Source organism: Euprymna scolopes, chromosome 38 (genome assembly GCF_053919585.1).
Source record: "Euprymna scolopes isolate OS-2025 chromosome 38, ASM5391958v1, whole genome shotgun sequence".
NCBI lineage: Eukaryota > Metazoa > Mollusca > Cephalopoda > Sepiida > Sepiolidae > Euprymna > Euprymna scolopes.
Genome location: NC_136519.1, coordinates 35,166,234 through 35,182,925, shown reverse-complemented (window position 1 = coordinate 35,182,925; position 16,692 = coordinate 35,166,234). Strand labels below are relative to the sequence as shown.

The following is a 16,692-nucleotide window of genomic DNA, read 5'->3' as shown; positions in this document are numbered from 1 at the left end:
TTGAATTTTCAACAAAATTTTGCACTATATATGCTCTGCCCCTATTAAATAGAGACATTGAGCTTAACTCAAAATTAACGGTGACTGGTTTTAAAATAACAATCTAGACCCGTTAAACGAAAACGGTATACATTGAAAGTAACGACATTTCAAAAAAAAACTTTTAAAAAATAAATAAATAAAAATATATATGTATGCATAAGTGAACGTGTCTGTGTGTCTGTCTGTGTGTCTGTCTGTGTGTCTGTTTATCTGTCTGTGTACATTTCCCTACGCAATAACTCTGTCAATTTTTAGTCTACAGACTCGAAATTTGATATACAGGGTAATGAAATTTGAAAAAATCTATGCGATCCATTTTCAGCCAAAAATGTTGCTGTTAAAGGGTCAGAGTTCAACGATTTGACCTTTGGGAACTCTACCAAACTCCTCCGACAATTTTTGGTCTACACAGTTGAAATTTTAGATATAGGTTCCTTGGACATGGATCTAACTTAATAACTTGATTAGAGCCCAAAAGAATAAATGTTAAGAGGTCATAATAGGGGTCGAATTAAAAAAAAATAACCCTTTTTTTTGCTCAACATACACCTCCAAACACCCGGGCAACGCCGGGCAACGCCGGGCAACGCCGGGCTGAAACGCTAGTATATATATATATATATATATATATATATATATATATATATGTGTGTGTGTGTGTGTGTGTGTGTGTGTGTGTGTGTGGATTGCGATTTAACTCCCCTATTAGGAAAACTTGGCAGACCTCGAAACATCAAACCGCAAACCCTTCAGGAATGTAAGGAAAACATCAGCAACGAAATAAGAAAATTAAATGCTAGTATATATATATATATATATATATATATATATATATATATATATATATATATATAAATAAGGAAGTAGTCACCAACAATGTGTATTTTTTAACATTATTTTATTATTCCGAAAATGGCGATTTTCGTAGTTAATTTGAAGTTTTTCCAAGGGGTGGAGGCTTGTAAGTGTGTATTATTCGCCATTTTTACATCTCCAACACATTTGAAAATAATTTCTGACGAGGACGCATCACAGACCGTCTGAAACGCTCGTAAAAACGATTTCAATGACTTAAAAACATTATTACAATGATCCAAACATAATTCTCAATGAAAAACCAAGACACGGAATAATAAAATAATGTTAAAAAATACACATTGTTGGTGACTACTCCCTTATTTAAATATACATCTTTCTTTCGTTGGAATTTCTTAACCCATTTTATATATATATATATATATATATATATATATATATATATATTTATATATATGTGTGTGTGTAATAATAATAATAATAATAATAATAATAATAATAATAATAATAATAATAATAATAATAATAATAATAAAGACATAAAGAAGTTACATGCTAGTATATAAATAATAAAAACGCAAACATAATGAAAGCAAATAAGGGCTGTACCAGTTTATTTTTTTATCTATTTTTGCACAATGCAGAAAGGATATAAGATAACTGAATTTGAAAATAAACACTATAAATGAGTTAAATAAACGTCACGTTCCAGGCATGTGAGACACAGAAACCTGCTTCAGTAATGTGAAACCTGATTTCTAGGACAAACTTTAGATAAATCATCACAAGGTGTCATATCAGTCGAAAATATGCGATCTGCAATCGGTCTGACATTGTCTGGGTCATTCGTGAGAAGATGACGCCTTCGTTTTGCTTGGTCACTTATGCAGATCACAACCATACCGTCATATACCTTCAGAAGAGCTTAGATTATTGCTATTCGCCTGGAGGGGGGGGCTACCGACGAATGTCGACGGTGACATTTCACCGAATACTCACAGCGACCAGAACAAATGTTACTTATTGAATTAACATAGATTTACTCAACAGAGCGCGGACGCGCGTATGCAGATGCCGAGACGTGTGCGAAAAACATCACGGTAAGGAAAAAGAAAAAAGAATATAAAAAGAAATGATTGCATTCTTGTGGCCCATTTTTATGGGTTTTTACCCGATTAAAATAGTTGCTAAGAGGTCAAAATTGTAAGAAATAAGAACTTGGCAAGCGTAAGTCGACTTAAACTGCTCTTTTACGCATGCCCAAATCTATATTCATTCGTACGTTAATCTTCATTAATTTTTATCCAAAGGTACAATGGCTGAATCACTGACGTCTCAAGCTAGACTTCTATAAATTTTGGTTCCGATTTCGATTCTAGCTGATGGCACCCCAGTAATATTTTTTGTTTTACTATTGAAATCACGACTATATATTGGGTACAATATAATATGAATAATCGATAGAAAATGGAATCTATAATGATAACTACAAAATCTGCATAAATTAAAATATCATATTTAAGTATATTTTACGGCTGGGTAACCTCTGTTAATTAATAATACAAATCTCACCCGCCTGTTTAAATGTATATATATGTGTGTGTGTATGCGTGTGTGTATGTGTATGTATGTATGTATGTATGTATGTATGTATGTATGTATGTATGTATGTATGTATGTATGTCTGCCTAAAACTTTCGACAGAGGCGACGGATTTTAACAAGATTGGAGTCGTTTTGAAGCCCGAAATTTCGGACGACAAATATCGAAAAATCAGCTAAAGACATTAATTCATTTACTCTAAACTGGGTTCTTTTCTATATAGGGAGGGGTCGCTTTTTTAGCTGATATTTTCGAAAGTCACCCCGTCTTTTCGCTTGACTAGCCGTTATTTAAACCTATGTCACTTCCGGTTTGGAGATGGGCACAACAGGGTTTTTTTGTTTGTTTTTTGTTGTTTTGTTTTGGGGTTTTTTTTCACCTCCTTTGCCTCCTTCGCGGTACGTGTTCGAGCCTGCCTGCCTATCAAATTGTTTTTCCTCAACACACACCTCCAAACACCCGAGCAACGCCGGGCAACGCCGGGCAACGCCGGGCAACGCCGGGCAACGCCGGGCAACGCCGGGCAACGCCGGGCACCCAGGATAGTCAAATATAATTTGTATATAATTTGTATAATTTGTAATATAATTTGTATGATTGAGTGGATAAGTCACTGCCTTTAAATTAAACTAATCTAACGAATCCTGTTTGTTCTGCAAGAACCTACAAAATATGAATAAACATTGCAATTCTGAATTTTTTAGATGAGATGTGAATGCTTGTGTTATGTTGATTAGTCGGACTATTATTCTCATCTTGAGTGTTATTAGCACAACATTTCGGTCGCTGGAACCTGTGACCTTCTTCGGATGTTGAAAACATGCTTCTTTTTCCCTACTAAAGAAAAGAGGGTTGGCTCTGCATTACAAGATATCAAACCGTGGGTTTGAGGGTGGATCCGTAGATCATAAAGAAGGTTCAATCTTCAAGGGTCACAAAGATATTTTGAAAAGGCTTTCCTACGACTCAATTTTTCGGGATATCCATACTAATTGTTAATATTAGTGAAAAAAAAATGTTTTACGAAACAGAGTATCGATACCCACGCGTATTTTTATTATTATTTTTAAACACAATGCTGGGGGAGGGGACTCCAAAAAAAATGTTGTTGTTTTGGTGAAGTTACCTCCCTCAAACCCACGGTTCGAATTCTTGTAATGCAGAGGCAACCTTCTTTTCATTTTTAGAGAAAAAGAAGCCTGTTTTCAACACCCGAAAAAGGTCGCAGGTTGCAGCGACCAAAATGTTGTTCTAATAACACCCAAGATAACGCAAGCGTGAATAAACATTGTTTACTTATATATTTAATCTTGCATTGTAACCATACCTCAACCAACGAATAAAAGAACTTTGTGCGCGTGAGTTCGTTTCCTATAGACTCCAAAACGACTGGACCGATTTTCATGAGATTTCACACAAATGCAAACTTGATTAAAGAAAGAACAGTTGCATTCTGACAAAAGTTAACACTTTTATACAGCCAGGTACATTTGACAAGTTTTATCACCGCACAAGAAGAAAGGCATAGAGTTTAAAATCAGAAGTAGTTTCTTTGATAAGAAGGGAGCGCGTTCGAAATGAATGTTTTGTTTAATGCACAATCCAACCATAATTCTTGACTTTTGCATCTTGAACTTTAATTGGAGTCATTCAAAAATAATTTCATAAAATCTAGAGTAGATGCTTTACAGTGCAAAGTAGAGTACAATGTATTGTTGACTAAGTTGCAGCGGGGAGGAATGTAAATCTTTTTCCCGGTGTACCGCGGTAAGTTCCTGGATGCAGCAGGCAATCAATCGATTTGATTGACGAATAGGCAATTTCATCGATTTCGATGACAATACAAGTAGTGGAAGCGTGGAACATTCGTTGATCATCATAAATCTCGGACAAAGTCGGGTCTCCCTGCTTGTATAAAATGTGTGTGTTTTTAATATATGTTGCTTAACTAGTTATTTTGTTTGCGTTTATCATCCAAAATTTATATCGCTCTTTTTCCCCTCCTTCCCTCCCTCCCTCTCTTTCTCTCTCTCTCTCTCTCTCTCTCTCTCTCTCTCTCTCTGTGTTTCTCCCCCTCTCACTCTCTCTTTCTCTTCTCCCTCTCTCTCCCCTCTCTCTTCCCTCTCTCTCTCTCTCTCTCTCTCTCTCTCTAAATTTAACTATTATCTAAAGCATTTTTGCATACAACGTGCGAATGCACATGTTTTACCCTATCGTTATCAGCTGCAAACCAAAAGTGATAACACAGTTTTGGTGGCTAACACGGTACTGCCACCCTTAATGCCACCAGCAGCATTTGTCACCGAACAGAGTAATGGGGGGGGGCTGATAGTCCCGATCGGTTGTAAGTATTTACAACGAGAGTCAGTTCACATATGTTACTGCAGAGAATTGAATACTCAACGAATTTTCTTGATAAAAGGGCGTCTGTTGTTAGACGACCAGAAAACGTTCTACTTTGGTTTCATCGACTGGATTTGTGCCTTTGACCAAATCCAACTTGATGCTTGTTGGACCGTTGTCTGCAGACGCTGCAAAGCACGTCTCAAAGCCTGGCCATGTATGCCAATCTTAGTAAGTAAAGAAAACACGGAACTCCCCACAAAAAGATGACATCTAACTTCAATGGGCAACAATCGATCAGCCATTCTCTACGCTCTAAAATCGAAGGTATTCGTAACGCTCGTTTTTGCGTTCATTTACAGCTTCTATGCTTTCTTCCCGCGGGACAGTAAACTCTACTAGAAGAACACACTTTTTTTTAAAATCTGACAAAACAACAACTTTGTTTTTTTTAATGCTTCTTTAGCACCGGCTCTTGCTAAAGACAAATTCTCACAAACTGGAACCCTAAAAAGAAACTTCTAAAATTGGGGGGAAGGGCATTTCAGATAAATATTTTTAATAATTTTTAATGAAAAAAAATGGTGTTAGGTTATTGTTAATCACCAGAGGCGCCACTACCGAAGAATGCCGATATGAATACTCAGGCATATTTGTACGTCACAGTGCTCTTCTTTTAGGGAGCTGTCTGTTTAAACTGCTGCTTATTAGTATGTGTGTAGAATGTACGACGTCACAGATAGATAACGTCATTTTGCCTGTCAATGAACGTTCATAATTAGCGAGGTCACAAATGGATGACGTCATCAATTAACAACAAACTCTGTGGAAATTGATTTTGGAGCTTATTGTCTTTTCTAATTATTGATAATGATCCTAAGCACGGTCAAATCTGTTGCAAAATGTTTGGAAGATAATTATGTAAGTTCTTTACAGCGATCAAATGAGAGACATTATTGGAATCTTATAGGAAACTTGTGAGAATTTTTATAACTTAGTGAAACTGTTTAAAAGTTTCTTTGTTCCAAAAAGAGTTTCACTATCTCAGAACTCATGGCCGCATGGGTGAAGCTATTTTTTTTAACGCTATACGAAGATCGGAAACAAATTCTGTAATAAATAGATTAAAATTTCAGAACTTTAAATCCATAGAGTTCGGTATAGAATAAAATATTCTTGCGTTTAGTAAAAAAAAAAAAAATATTGGTTGTATGTATTTTTCTGGTCTGTTAACTATGTGGTTTCTAACTTTTAGATTCAGATGAACATATCTCGGTTCAAGCAAAAAATTATTGAATTATTGGTCGAAATAAGCACCATCAGAATCAACACAGTTTTGCCAACGCTAATCACATGTATTTATGCCAGTAACGTAAAAAGCTTGCGTTCTAGTGGCGATGATATCGCTGAAGGTATTTTTGATATCGCTTAGTCTTTTAAAGCATTTGTCACGCAGAAAGTTGTCGACATGTTTGAGAAAGTGGCAGTCTGCAGGTGACAGATCTGGAGAGTATGGCGGATGAGGCAGAGTGTCGTTCAACTTTTGCACGGCCGGTTTAATAACGTGCGGTTGGGGATTGTCATGCATGAGAATTAGACTTTTCTGTTAACTAATGCTGCATTTGATCAAAGTTTCTGATGCATTTCATCTATTTGTTTATAAATTATCTGACGTAATGGTTTCGCCTGCATTACAAAAAACGGTAATGTATTAGACCGATCGCAGACCACCAAACAGTTAGTATGGCCTTCTTTTGGTGAAACTCTTGTTTCGGAAAGTGTCGTGGAGCTTCGTCGGCGTCTAACCACTGAGCTGAGCGTCCTAGGTCATTGTAAAGAACCTACTTTTAATTTCAAGTACCAACCTGATCTATAAACGGGTCGTTGTTGAGTAAAAAGGCGGAAGATGACACTTCAAAACAGCTTTTCTTTTGGTTGTCGCTCAATTCTTGAGGCTCCCATTTATCAAGCTTTTTGTCTCTCCAATCTTTCTCAAGTGGTTAGAAATTGTTGTAAATGTCCTAATTTGAAAGCAAGTTCTCGAGCAGTTTAGCAGATTAGCTCTGACTAAGGCTCTTAATTGATCGTTGTCAACATCTGATAGCCGATCACTACTTTCATCATTTTCAAAACTCTCGTCACGACCAGGAAATTTCTTAAACCACCATTGTGTTGTGCGTTCAGTAGGGGCCAAACGCTTCGTTGATGTTTTTCGACCTAGCTTGAATTAAAATAAGAAAAGTGTGCGAATTTGCTATTTTTTCAACCTTGTATTCAAAGTTCGAAAAAGAAAACATACTTGCAATTTAACCGATTAGTTTGAGCGAAGAACGCTCTTTAAAATGATATATAAAGTAAAGGTATTATAACGAAAACTTATTTGAAAATACATAATTTGAAATCCTGCCTAATATATTGAATGATTTCTAAATCTGCTGATGAGAATTGTGCCAATATTTCTGTGAATAATTTAAAGAACGTCAGAGTGAACCATAAAAAACGCCCGAATAAAAGGAATTACGTTTCTGAATTTTCGAGATGAGGATTGGTTATTTGTATTACTATTCATGGGACTACTGTTCTCATCTTGAGTGTGATTTTCACAACGTTTCGGTCGACCTTCTTCAAGTGTATCTTGTCCGCAAGGACCCGTGGCGGAGTGGTTAAAGTACTGGGGAAAAAGTCAATTGTAAAAGTAATATTTTCCTGAAGGTTTAAGGTTCAGTCTCAGTGTGGGCGACCGAAATATACATTTGCGAATTACTTAGGACCTCTATCCAGTAATTGCTGACGGAACAAGAGCACGCTACCCCCCCCCCCCCCCCGGTGAAGTAAATAAAGGATTCCGCTCGAAATTCCGTGGAAATTCCCGAGTTCGACGGAAACATTCCCGAGTTCGACAAGATACACCAGAAGAAGGTCGGAGTTTATATCGACCGAAACGTTGTGAAAAATACACTCAAAGTGAGAACAGTAGTCCGATGAATAATAATACAAAAAGAATTACATGTAAAGAATTTGCGATCACTTCTTTTATTGTTTGTTTGATATGCTATCGTTTATTTGACATCTTTTAATATCGCCTCTGATCTGTGTTGAGTGACAATAGAAACCCCTCTATAATACGCGTGACAATAGAAACCCCTCTATAATACGCGTATAACTGTGAAACAAGGGTTGCGCAATCTCAACCATACCTCTTCTGAATCGGCACTGCTTGATTCTGGTAGCAAGGAGAAGTTCATGACGTCTCGAAACAATGCCGAGATAAGCAGAGAGCACAAACAGCATCTGGTATTCCTAAATATTTATCCATTTGGTACTGATCAGGTTCAACATCGCTTAATTTCAGTGATCTAGCAGGAACCAGTATGTCAACATGATTATGATGTATGGCCTTGTCTTTATTCGTCCTTCTTTATTTAAAATACATCTTCATCACTTTCTCCCATTTTCCAACCGTATTCCAACGTGCGGTCACTATGGACTTCAACGCTAAATGAAAAACTGAAAAGGCAGTTAGTCAGAGCAGTGGTGGATTCTGCACTTGTTTACAACTGCTACAACCTGAACACTCACCAAAAGATTGGAAAGAAAGCTAGACGGCATGAACATCCGTATGCTACAAACTGTTAAATATATCTTAGAAAAGTGATCCCACGAAGCAGCAACTTTATGGCAACCTACCAGCCATATCTACTACTACTAGGGAGCGACGTCTACGATTTGTTCGCTAACTACCAGGTGAGCGAGCAAAAGAACCTGGTGAGAAATGTATTGCTATAGACTACGGACGCAGAGTACGGGCGCATGAGCATAGAACGACCTAGATCCACGTACATTCATCAAATTGCACATGACGCCAACTGCGATCCTGAAGATCTGAAGCAGTTGATTGAAGATAGGGCGATCTTGAGAGAGAAAGAGAGACTCATATTGGTTAGTGCAAGGAGCCCGGCCAGATAGATTTCGACGTGAAGTGGTCCCGCCTACTTGTCTGCATATATATATATATATATATATATATATATATATATATATATACTAGCAGGGGTGCCCGGCGTTGCTCGGGTGTTTGGAGGTGTATGCTGTGCAAAAAAAGCAAAAAAACAAAAAAAATGGTTAAAACTTTGACCCCTATTATGACCCCTTAAAATTTATTGTTTCGGGCTCAAATCACTTTATTAAGTAAGATCCATGTTCAAGGAACCTATATCTAAAATTTCAAGTGTCTAGACCCAAAATTGTCGGATGAGTTTGGTAGAGTTCTTAAAGGTCAAATCGTTGGAATTTGACCCCTTAACAGCAAAATTTCTGGCTGACACCCGTCACATCGATTTTCCCAAATCTCAGTACCCGGTATTTCAAATTTTGAGTCTATAGACTAAAAATTGACAGAGTTATTGCGTAGGGAAATGTACACAGACACACAGACACACAGACACGTTCACTTTTATATATATATATATATATATATATATATATATATATATATATATATATATTACAGGCAGAAATTGTTACCTTACACTGATAGTTGCGAAAGCATTAAAGTCTAATGTATGTAGGTCTAACTTAATTGTTATTATGCAAATATATATGTACACATAATTAAATAAAACAAAAATGCATATATTAGGTTGGTGTAAAAATGTTGTTTTTTATGTTTACGTTTAAAAGATCATAACTCCTTTCATAATAAACTTTATTAATTGAAAGAAGAACCATTAGAATCGACACATTTTTTCAAACGAGAATTAGCATAGAAATCCGGAGTTCTGAAAGTGATGGAGTAATTAAAGACTGATTCCACATAATCTCGGCTTCTTAAGTATTTTTCATGCAGGAAGTTGTCTAGATGCTTGAAAAAGTGGTAATCAGTGGGCAAGAGGTCCGGTGAATATGACGGATGAGGCAGAGTCAGGATATAAACGAATATCATAGTTAAATATATCGCCGGTAATAATTCAATGATATTAATACCTTCATAGATCTATGTTTCATCTAATACTTTAAAGTGGCCGCCATTTTTTCTTGTTACATAAGACACTTGACGCATGCTCCAAGCAATACAAATAAGAAGGTGACTAGTGAAAACAGTAGAGAATATATTGGATAATGAAGGTCTTATTATCATAAGAACAACTTTGCGGCGACAAATTAAACTGTAATATTCGTTCATACGAAGCTTGAATACTACTAGAAATCAACATTGTAATAATGAGTATTCTTTCGGTTCTCTATGTAATATTGACAACATGTCATATTGATAACATATCATATTGATAACATATCATATTGACAACATGTCATATTGATAACATGTCATATTGACGAAACGTCATATTGATAACATGTCCTATTGATAATATGTCATATTGATAACATGTCATATTGATAACATGTCATATTGATAACATGTCCTGTTGATAATATGTCCTATTGATAACATGTAATATTGACAACATGTAATATTGATAACATGTCATATTCATAAAATGTCACATTGACAACATGTAATATTGATAACATGTCATATTGATAACATGTCCTATTGATAACATGTAATATTGACAACATGTCATATTGACAACATGTCATATTAATAAAATGTCATATTGACAACATGTAATATTTATAACATGTCATATTGATAACATGTCATATTGATAACATGTCATATTGATAACAGATCATATTGATAACATGTCATATTGATAACATGTCATATTGATAACATATCATATTGATAACATGTCATATTGACAACATGCCATATTGATAACATGTCATATTGACAACATGTCATATTGACAACATGTCATATTGATAACACGTAATATTGATAACATGTCATATTGACAACATGTCATATTGATAACATGTCATATTGACAACATGTCATATTGATAATACGTAATATTGATAACATGCTCTTACTTAAGTACGCCCACTTAGTCGCTCAATATCAACATACTATCAAAATCCTCTTTTCTTGCACATATTTCCTTACACTGTTCAGATTTAATTTTTATCTGAGCTCACCAGATCCTAGACTCATATTACACGATCATCATATCATTCTCATATCATTTTTCTCCGTGTGTTTTCAACCTTCACATGTCATAATAGTAGTTATATAAAAGACTGAGTGTGTGACGTAGGTATTGTCACAAGGACAAACAAACAAAGGAAAGAAATAAAAATCGGACTCATTTTTTTTATGCAAATGAAATGCATTTATTCGTGGTTCCTCCAAAACAACGCATTTCACTATATTGCAAAAGTCCTTCACACACACACATACACACACGCACATATACATACACACACATACATACACACATACACACACATACACACGCACATACACACATAAAAACACACAAACACACACAAACACACACACATACACACACAAACACACACACACATACACCCACAAATAAACACACGCACATACACACAAACACACACACATACACACACATACACACACATACACACAAACACACACACATACACACACATACACACACATACACCCCCACACACACACACATACACACAAATGAACACACAGACATATACACACATACACACACATACACACAAACACACACACATACACACACATACACACAAACACATACACATACACACACATACACACACATACACACAAACACACACACATACACACACATACACACACACGTACACACACATACACACACATACACCCACACACACACATACACACAAATGAACACACAGACATATACACACATACACACACATACACACAAACACGCACACATACACACACATACACACAAACACACACACATACACACACATACACACAAACACACACACATACACACACATACACACACATACACACACACGTACACACACATACACACACATACACCCACACACACACACATACACACAAATGAACACACAGACATATACACACATACACACATACACCCACACACACATACACACAGATGAACACACAGACATATACACACATACACACACATACACACACACACACACACAAATGCTTTATAGAAGTCTTTCCCCATCACCGCCTCGCGCCAGCTGTCAACCAGCGCTTCTTCGCTCTTGACTTTACATGTCCATCTTTCCCGGTCCGCCACTTGCTTCTCTCTTCGATCACGCAGTGTATTTTTTCTCTCTCCTTTTCTTGCGACGCAAACTCGTACCCATTTGCTAATTTGCATTAGGGCTTTAACGGCTGCTAATATTTTCGCTAGGCAGCTATCCTTTATCTGTTGCTAGTTTTGTCACGCCTGCCCATACGCGCACTGTTACAAGTCTAGCAAAGTAGCATCTGAGGGCGATAGATAGAAAGAGAAAGACAGGGAGGTTGCAGGGGAGCAGAAAAGAGTGGGGAGGGTCAATTAAATTATTTATATTTTTCTGCGCCTTATCAAGAACCCTTAAATAGGACCGAGATTCAACAAACCAAATATGACAACAATACCCTATAAAAAAATATGTAGAGATAAATAATTGCCGCAGGTGAGAAAATGTTTATAACGATAAACTACCAGAAATTGCCCATAAACACTCTGTTATTCGATTACTTCCTTCGTCGATATCAACCACTTTAGAGAACTAATTGTCCTTTGTCTATAACGTTCAATCAATCAGCCTGTCTTTTTATTGTCATATTTTATTTTTCCTAATTAATCTTCTACAAGTGTAAGCCATGTTTAGCTTCAGAACAGTTTCCGATGGTGCGTTGTTCTACACAAGTCCTGGAAGGTGACTGGTTCGCAGTGGACAGTTTTCAAGTTGGAATCCACAGAGCAAAATATACGGACTGAGGTTCACCGCCTGGGTAATACCCAGAAGGTCCACTCTCCCAGGCCTTGCCACTGGGCTTTTCGGTAGGGCAAGTTTATTGCTTGTCGCCTGAAGCGGCCCGACCGGGGAATGCCGACGGGGTTACTCAGGCAATTTTTGCAATTGCAGCAGTGCCCCTCTTTTAGGAGAGCCTGCTAGGATCCCCACTTTCCGGCCTTATGCAAAATATTGCTGAGGTGCGCAACAATTAAATATCTACCCCATTATGAACCTTTTATGATGGTATGTGTCTCCCAGCGGCTTCTGCTGGAGGGAGACAGGGTAGTAATACACGTCAAGGATCCATTCTTGACACTCAGCCCGACAGGTGAGGGGCCGTGAACCGGCCCAGCACCTGTCGAACTGAGGTACACCGCCTGGTTAATACCCAGGAGGTCCACCCTCCCAGGCCTTGCCACCGAGCTTTTCGGTGGGACAAGTTTATTGCTTGTCGCCTGAGGCACCCCGACCGGGGAATGCCGACGAGTTTACTCAGGCAATTTTTGCAATTGCAGGTGTGCCCCTCGTTTAGGAGAGTCTGCTTAGATCCCTATTTCCGGCCTTGTGCCAAATATTGCTGATGTGGGCAGCAATTTAAATAACTACCCCATTATGAAATATTGCAACAAATCTCCACAGATGGACTTTGCTGTGTGCGATAGGCATTTCCTGGTATCACAAAAGTATTTCTGTTGACGCTTAATGTGTGCTAGTTTTTCTTTTTTGTTTTTCTTTTTTTGTTTTTTTGTGCATTTTTTTTGTTTTTGTTTATATTTTTGTTTATTTTTGTGTGTTTTTTTTTTAATTCCCGTCTTTTCTTTTCTTTTATTTTTTTAATTCAGTTTCGGACAATTACCTCTTCCCATCCTTCGTGACAAAGATAAGCCATACCATCTGAAGCCTTGAGCCATTGGTTAAAGAAGGAATTGACACAGGAAAGAGACAGACGAAAGTGCCCCCGTGCGAAACAGAGCCAAAATAAACTTCTAAAGATGAAGAGCTATTTCCACCAGCCCGGAACCATTTCGTACGTCTACGAAACCATTCCAGAACGCGTAAAGAAGCTGGCGGATGAAGACCCGGATAAGACTGCCTTTGTAATTTATCTTAGCAAGGAGGAGAGATATGAAATCACCAGGTAAATTTATTTTCGCTTAAAAATAATATCTAAAAATTATGCATCGGCATGGCATTACTAACCATGACTCTGACGATGTCGATAATCTTGACTAAAGAAGTCAAGAAGAGATGGGGACATCGTCGATCAGATTTATTTTAATCTGTTGACGTTTATAAAAATCATCAGAACGTTCGTTAAATCTGCGCGTCCATTTACTTTGTACATCTATTCAGGCAGCGCGTCTATTCCATTCAGTTGTGCATCCATTCAATTTCCGCGTCCATTCAGTCTTCACGTCCATCAAATCTGCGCGCCCATCCAATCTACGCGTCCACCCAATCCATGCGTCCATTTAATCTGCGCAATCTTTCAATATGAGCACCCATTTAGTCTGTGCGTCTATTCAGAAGACGCGTCTATTCAATTCAGTTTGTAGATCTATACAATCTGCGCGTCCATTTAATCCGCACGTCCATTACATCTGCGCGTCCTTCATATGTGTGCGTCCATTTGGTCTGTACGACCGTTGAGTCTGCGCGTCTACCTCATTCAATCTGCGTATTCATTCAATCTGCACATTCATTCAATCTGCGTGTCCATTTAGTCTGCGCGTCCATTACATCTGCGCGTCTATTTAATCTGAGCGTCCCTTCAATGTGTGCGTCCATTTAATCTGCAGGTTAAAATTAAGCATGCCGAGCAGATGAACATTCTTATACAGAAGCGTAATACATTTAAAAATTCTATTTAGAACTAAGCGGACAGAAAAACAAATTTAATCGCGTTCATCGATATGCACGCACGTTAAAAAAATCATATGATTATTGCTAATATTCACGATTTTTCTAATCAGCATATAAAATATAAATTACAATTCAGATAGCATCCAACGTACATATCCGCAACCAAATGAGTTCTAAATAAAAAAAAAGCGTGCTTGTGGTTAATTATTTGAACCCTTACCTTGACAACAATTCGAAATTTATTTGAGTATAATCGTTACTCGTTTATAATTAATCCTACTCAGGAATGTGTTTGTGATTTTCATGTTTTGCTGATTGTTATTATTGGGAAAAAATATATTCTGTTACTCTATCCGGATATTGAAAAAATAAATCCGCCGTTACACAAACAATAACAATAAAAATCTTTTTTTTTATATATGGAATATGATATATTTTATATTTTTATGGAATATCTGTCACGGAGAAAGTAAAAAAAAAAAAGGTAGACACTGCCTAATTTAAAGTCAAGATTTGTGGTTTTCCGAATTTCGTGACTGTAAATTTCTAATACGTATCTAATATCTAATCCAGAAGCGAGTTGTACCTACCAGCCAGATTATATCCCAGATCCGGAATTATCAGGTCGATGAAGCCGCGGAACAACCAATAAATACTGTAAGGTATAGTTTTTAAATGAACTAAGTTATAGAGAACTATGATCGCGCACTTTATTTTATCAACTAACTTGTAATATATATATACAGGGTGGTCAAAAAGTCAGGTAACATGTTAAAGGTAGAAAAAACAATATGATCCATTATAATCTCTATTCGTTTAATATTATTTCTTGGATGAAATTTTTCCACAACGAGGGATTGGTCGCCGGGGCCCAGTTGAATGGCCAGCCAGATCTCCGGATCTTACCCCTCCTGATTTCTGGCTTTGGGGCTATGTAAAGGATAGCGTTTATGGCAAGAAGCCTGATACAATAGCGTCTTTAAAGTTATTTATTGAAGAGGAGATTGCGCGGATATCAGCTGACATGCTTACACGTGTTACACAATCAGTGGTTAATCGCTTCCAGCGATTGATAGAGAAACGGACGACAATTAACAAAATAAACATATTTCATGTTTGTTTCACTTTATATTTCAATGTATGGTGCTTAAGTATACGTGTATTGCTAATATCGTTTTTCTTTAAAATGTTACCTGACTTTTTGACCACCCTATATATATATATATATATATATATATATATATATATATATATATATATATATATATATATAATGAGTAAATTAACACCAGTCGAACGATTCGAACCCAGCAACACGAACCATCTGGCTCGATTAGCAGAGACCCTATCCATTCGGCTACCATCAACCGCGTGAAATAACGTTGAATTTAAACATTTTAATTTTAAATGTTCTTTATATATATATATATATATATATATATATATATATATATATATATATAATGAGTAAATGGTAAATGGTAAAGAAGCTGAAAAAAGTGCTCAATACTGTTGTAGAGAAAAATATTTTTCTATTACCGTTTTTAATCTGCTTAGTTACACACGTTTCGATTACCGGAGTCAGACTTCACAGAAATAATAGTCAATTGTATAATCATTGAGAAATGGCAAAGGGCGAGGGGGGGGGAGTTAAACATCAAACCAGGCACAGAGAGGAATAGAGGAAGGGGAGATAGAAGAATCAAAGAAAAACGTGAGATGGATAAATTATCAAGACAGAAAGAGAAGAAGAAAGAAAAAAAGGAAAAAGGAAAGAAAGAGGCAAGCAGTTAATTAGATGAGCGGTGCTTGATAGGATTATGCAGCTATGGACATAGAGATATAGGAAGTGGGAGAGTGCGTGACTGTTGAATACTTGAGAATAATTGAGAAGTAAGTCAGAAGATGGGTTGAGGAAGGCGGTATTTGCAATGATTTAATTTGACGTCATGGTAGAAATACGCCCTCTCATAAGGACGAGATACATCCCACTTGAAATCATTCTTGTAAAAAGAAGGAAAGGGAGGGATAAATAAATAAATTAAGAAAAATAAGAAAATAAATAAAAATAATAAACTGTTAAAAAATTTTAATTAATTAAATAAAGCTAATAATTTCATATATATATATATATATATA

General features: G+C 36.6%; 1 protein-coding gene across 10 annotated transcripts in view; it reads left to right on the top strand.

Moving 5' to 3' along the window:
• Positions 1 to 16,692, top strand: part of LOC145263133 (putative acyl-CoA synthetase YngI) — a 146,110-nt gene that overhangs the window by 57,871 nt on the left and 71,547 nt on the right. For 9 of the 10 annotated variants that reach the window (XM_080120085.1, XM_080120083.1, XM_080120086.1 and 6 more), the window contains one exon: positions 13,533 to 13,828. In XM_080120085.1, coding sequence (XP_079976211.1) covers positions 13,683 to 13,828 — 146 coding nt within the window. In that variant the 5' untranslated portion in view covers positions 13,533 to 13,682. Of the gene's footprint in view, positions 1 to 1,392; positions 1,959 to 13,532; positions 13,829 to 16,692 lie in introns of those variants that run through there. The other variant, XM_080120088.1, reaches the window with a different exon arrangement.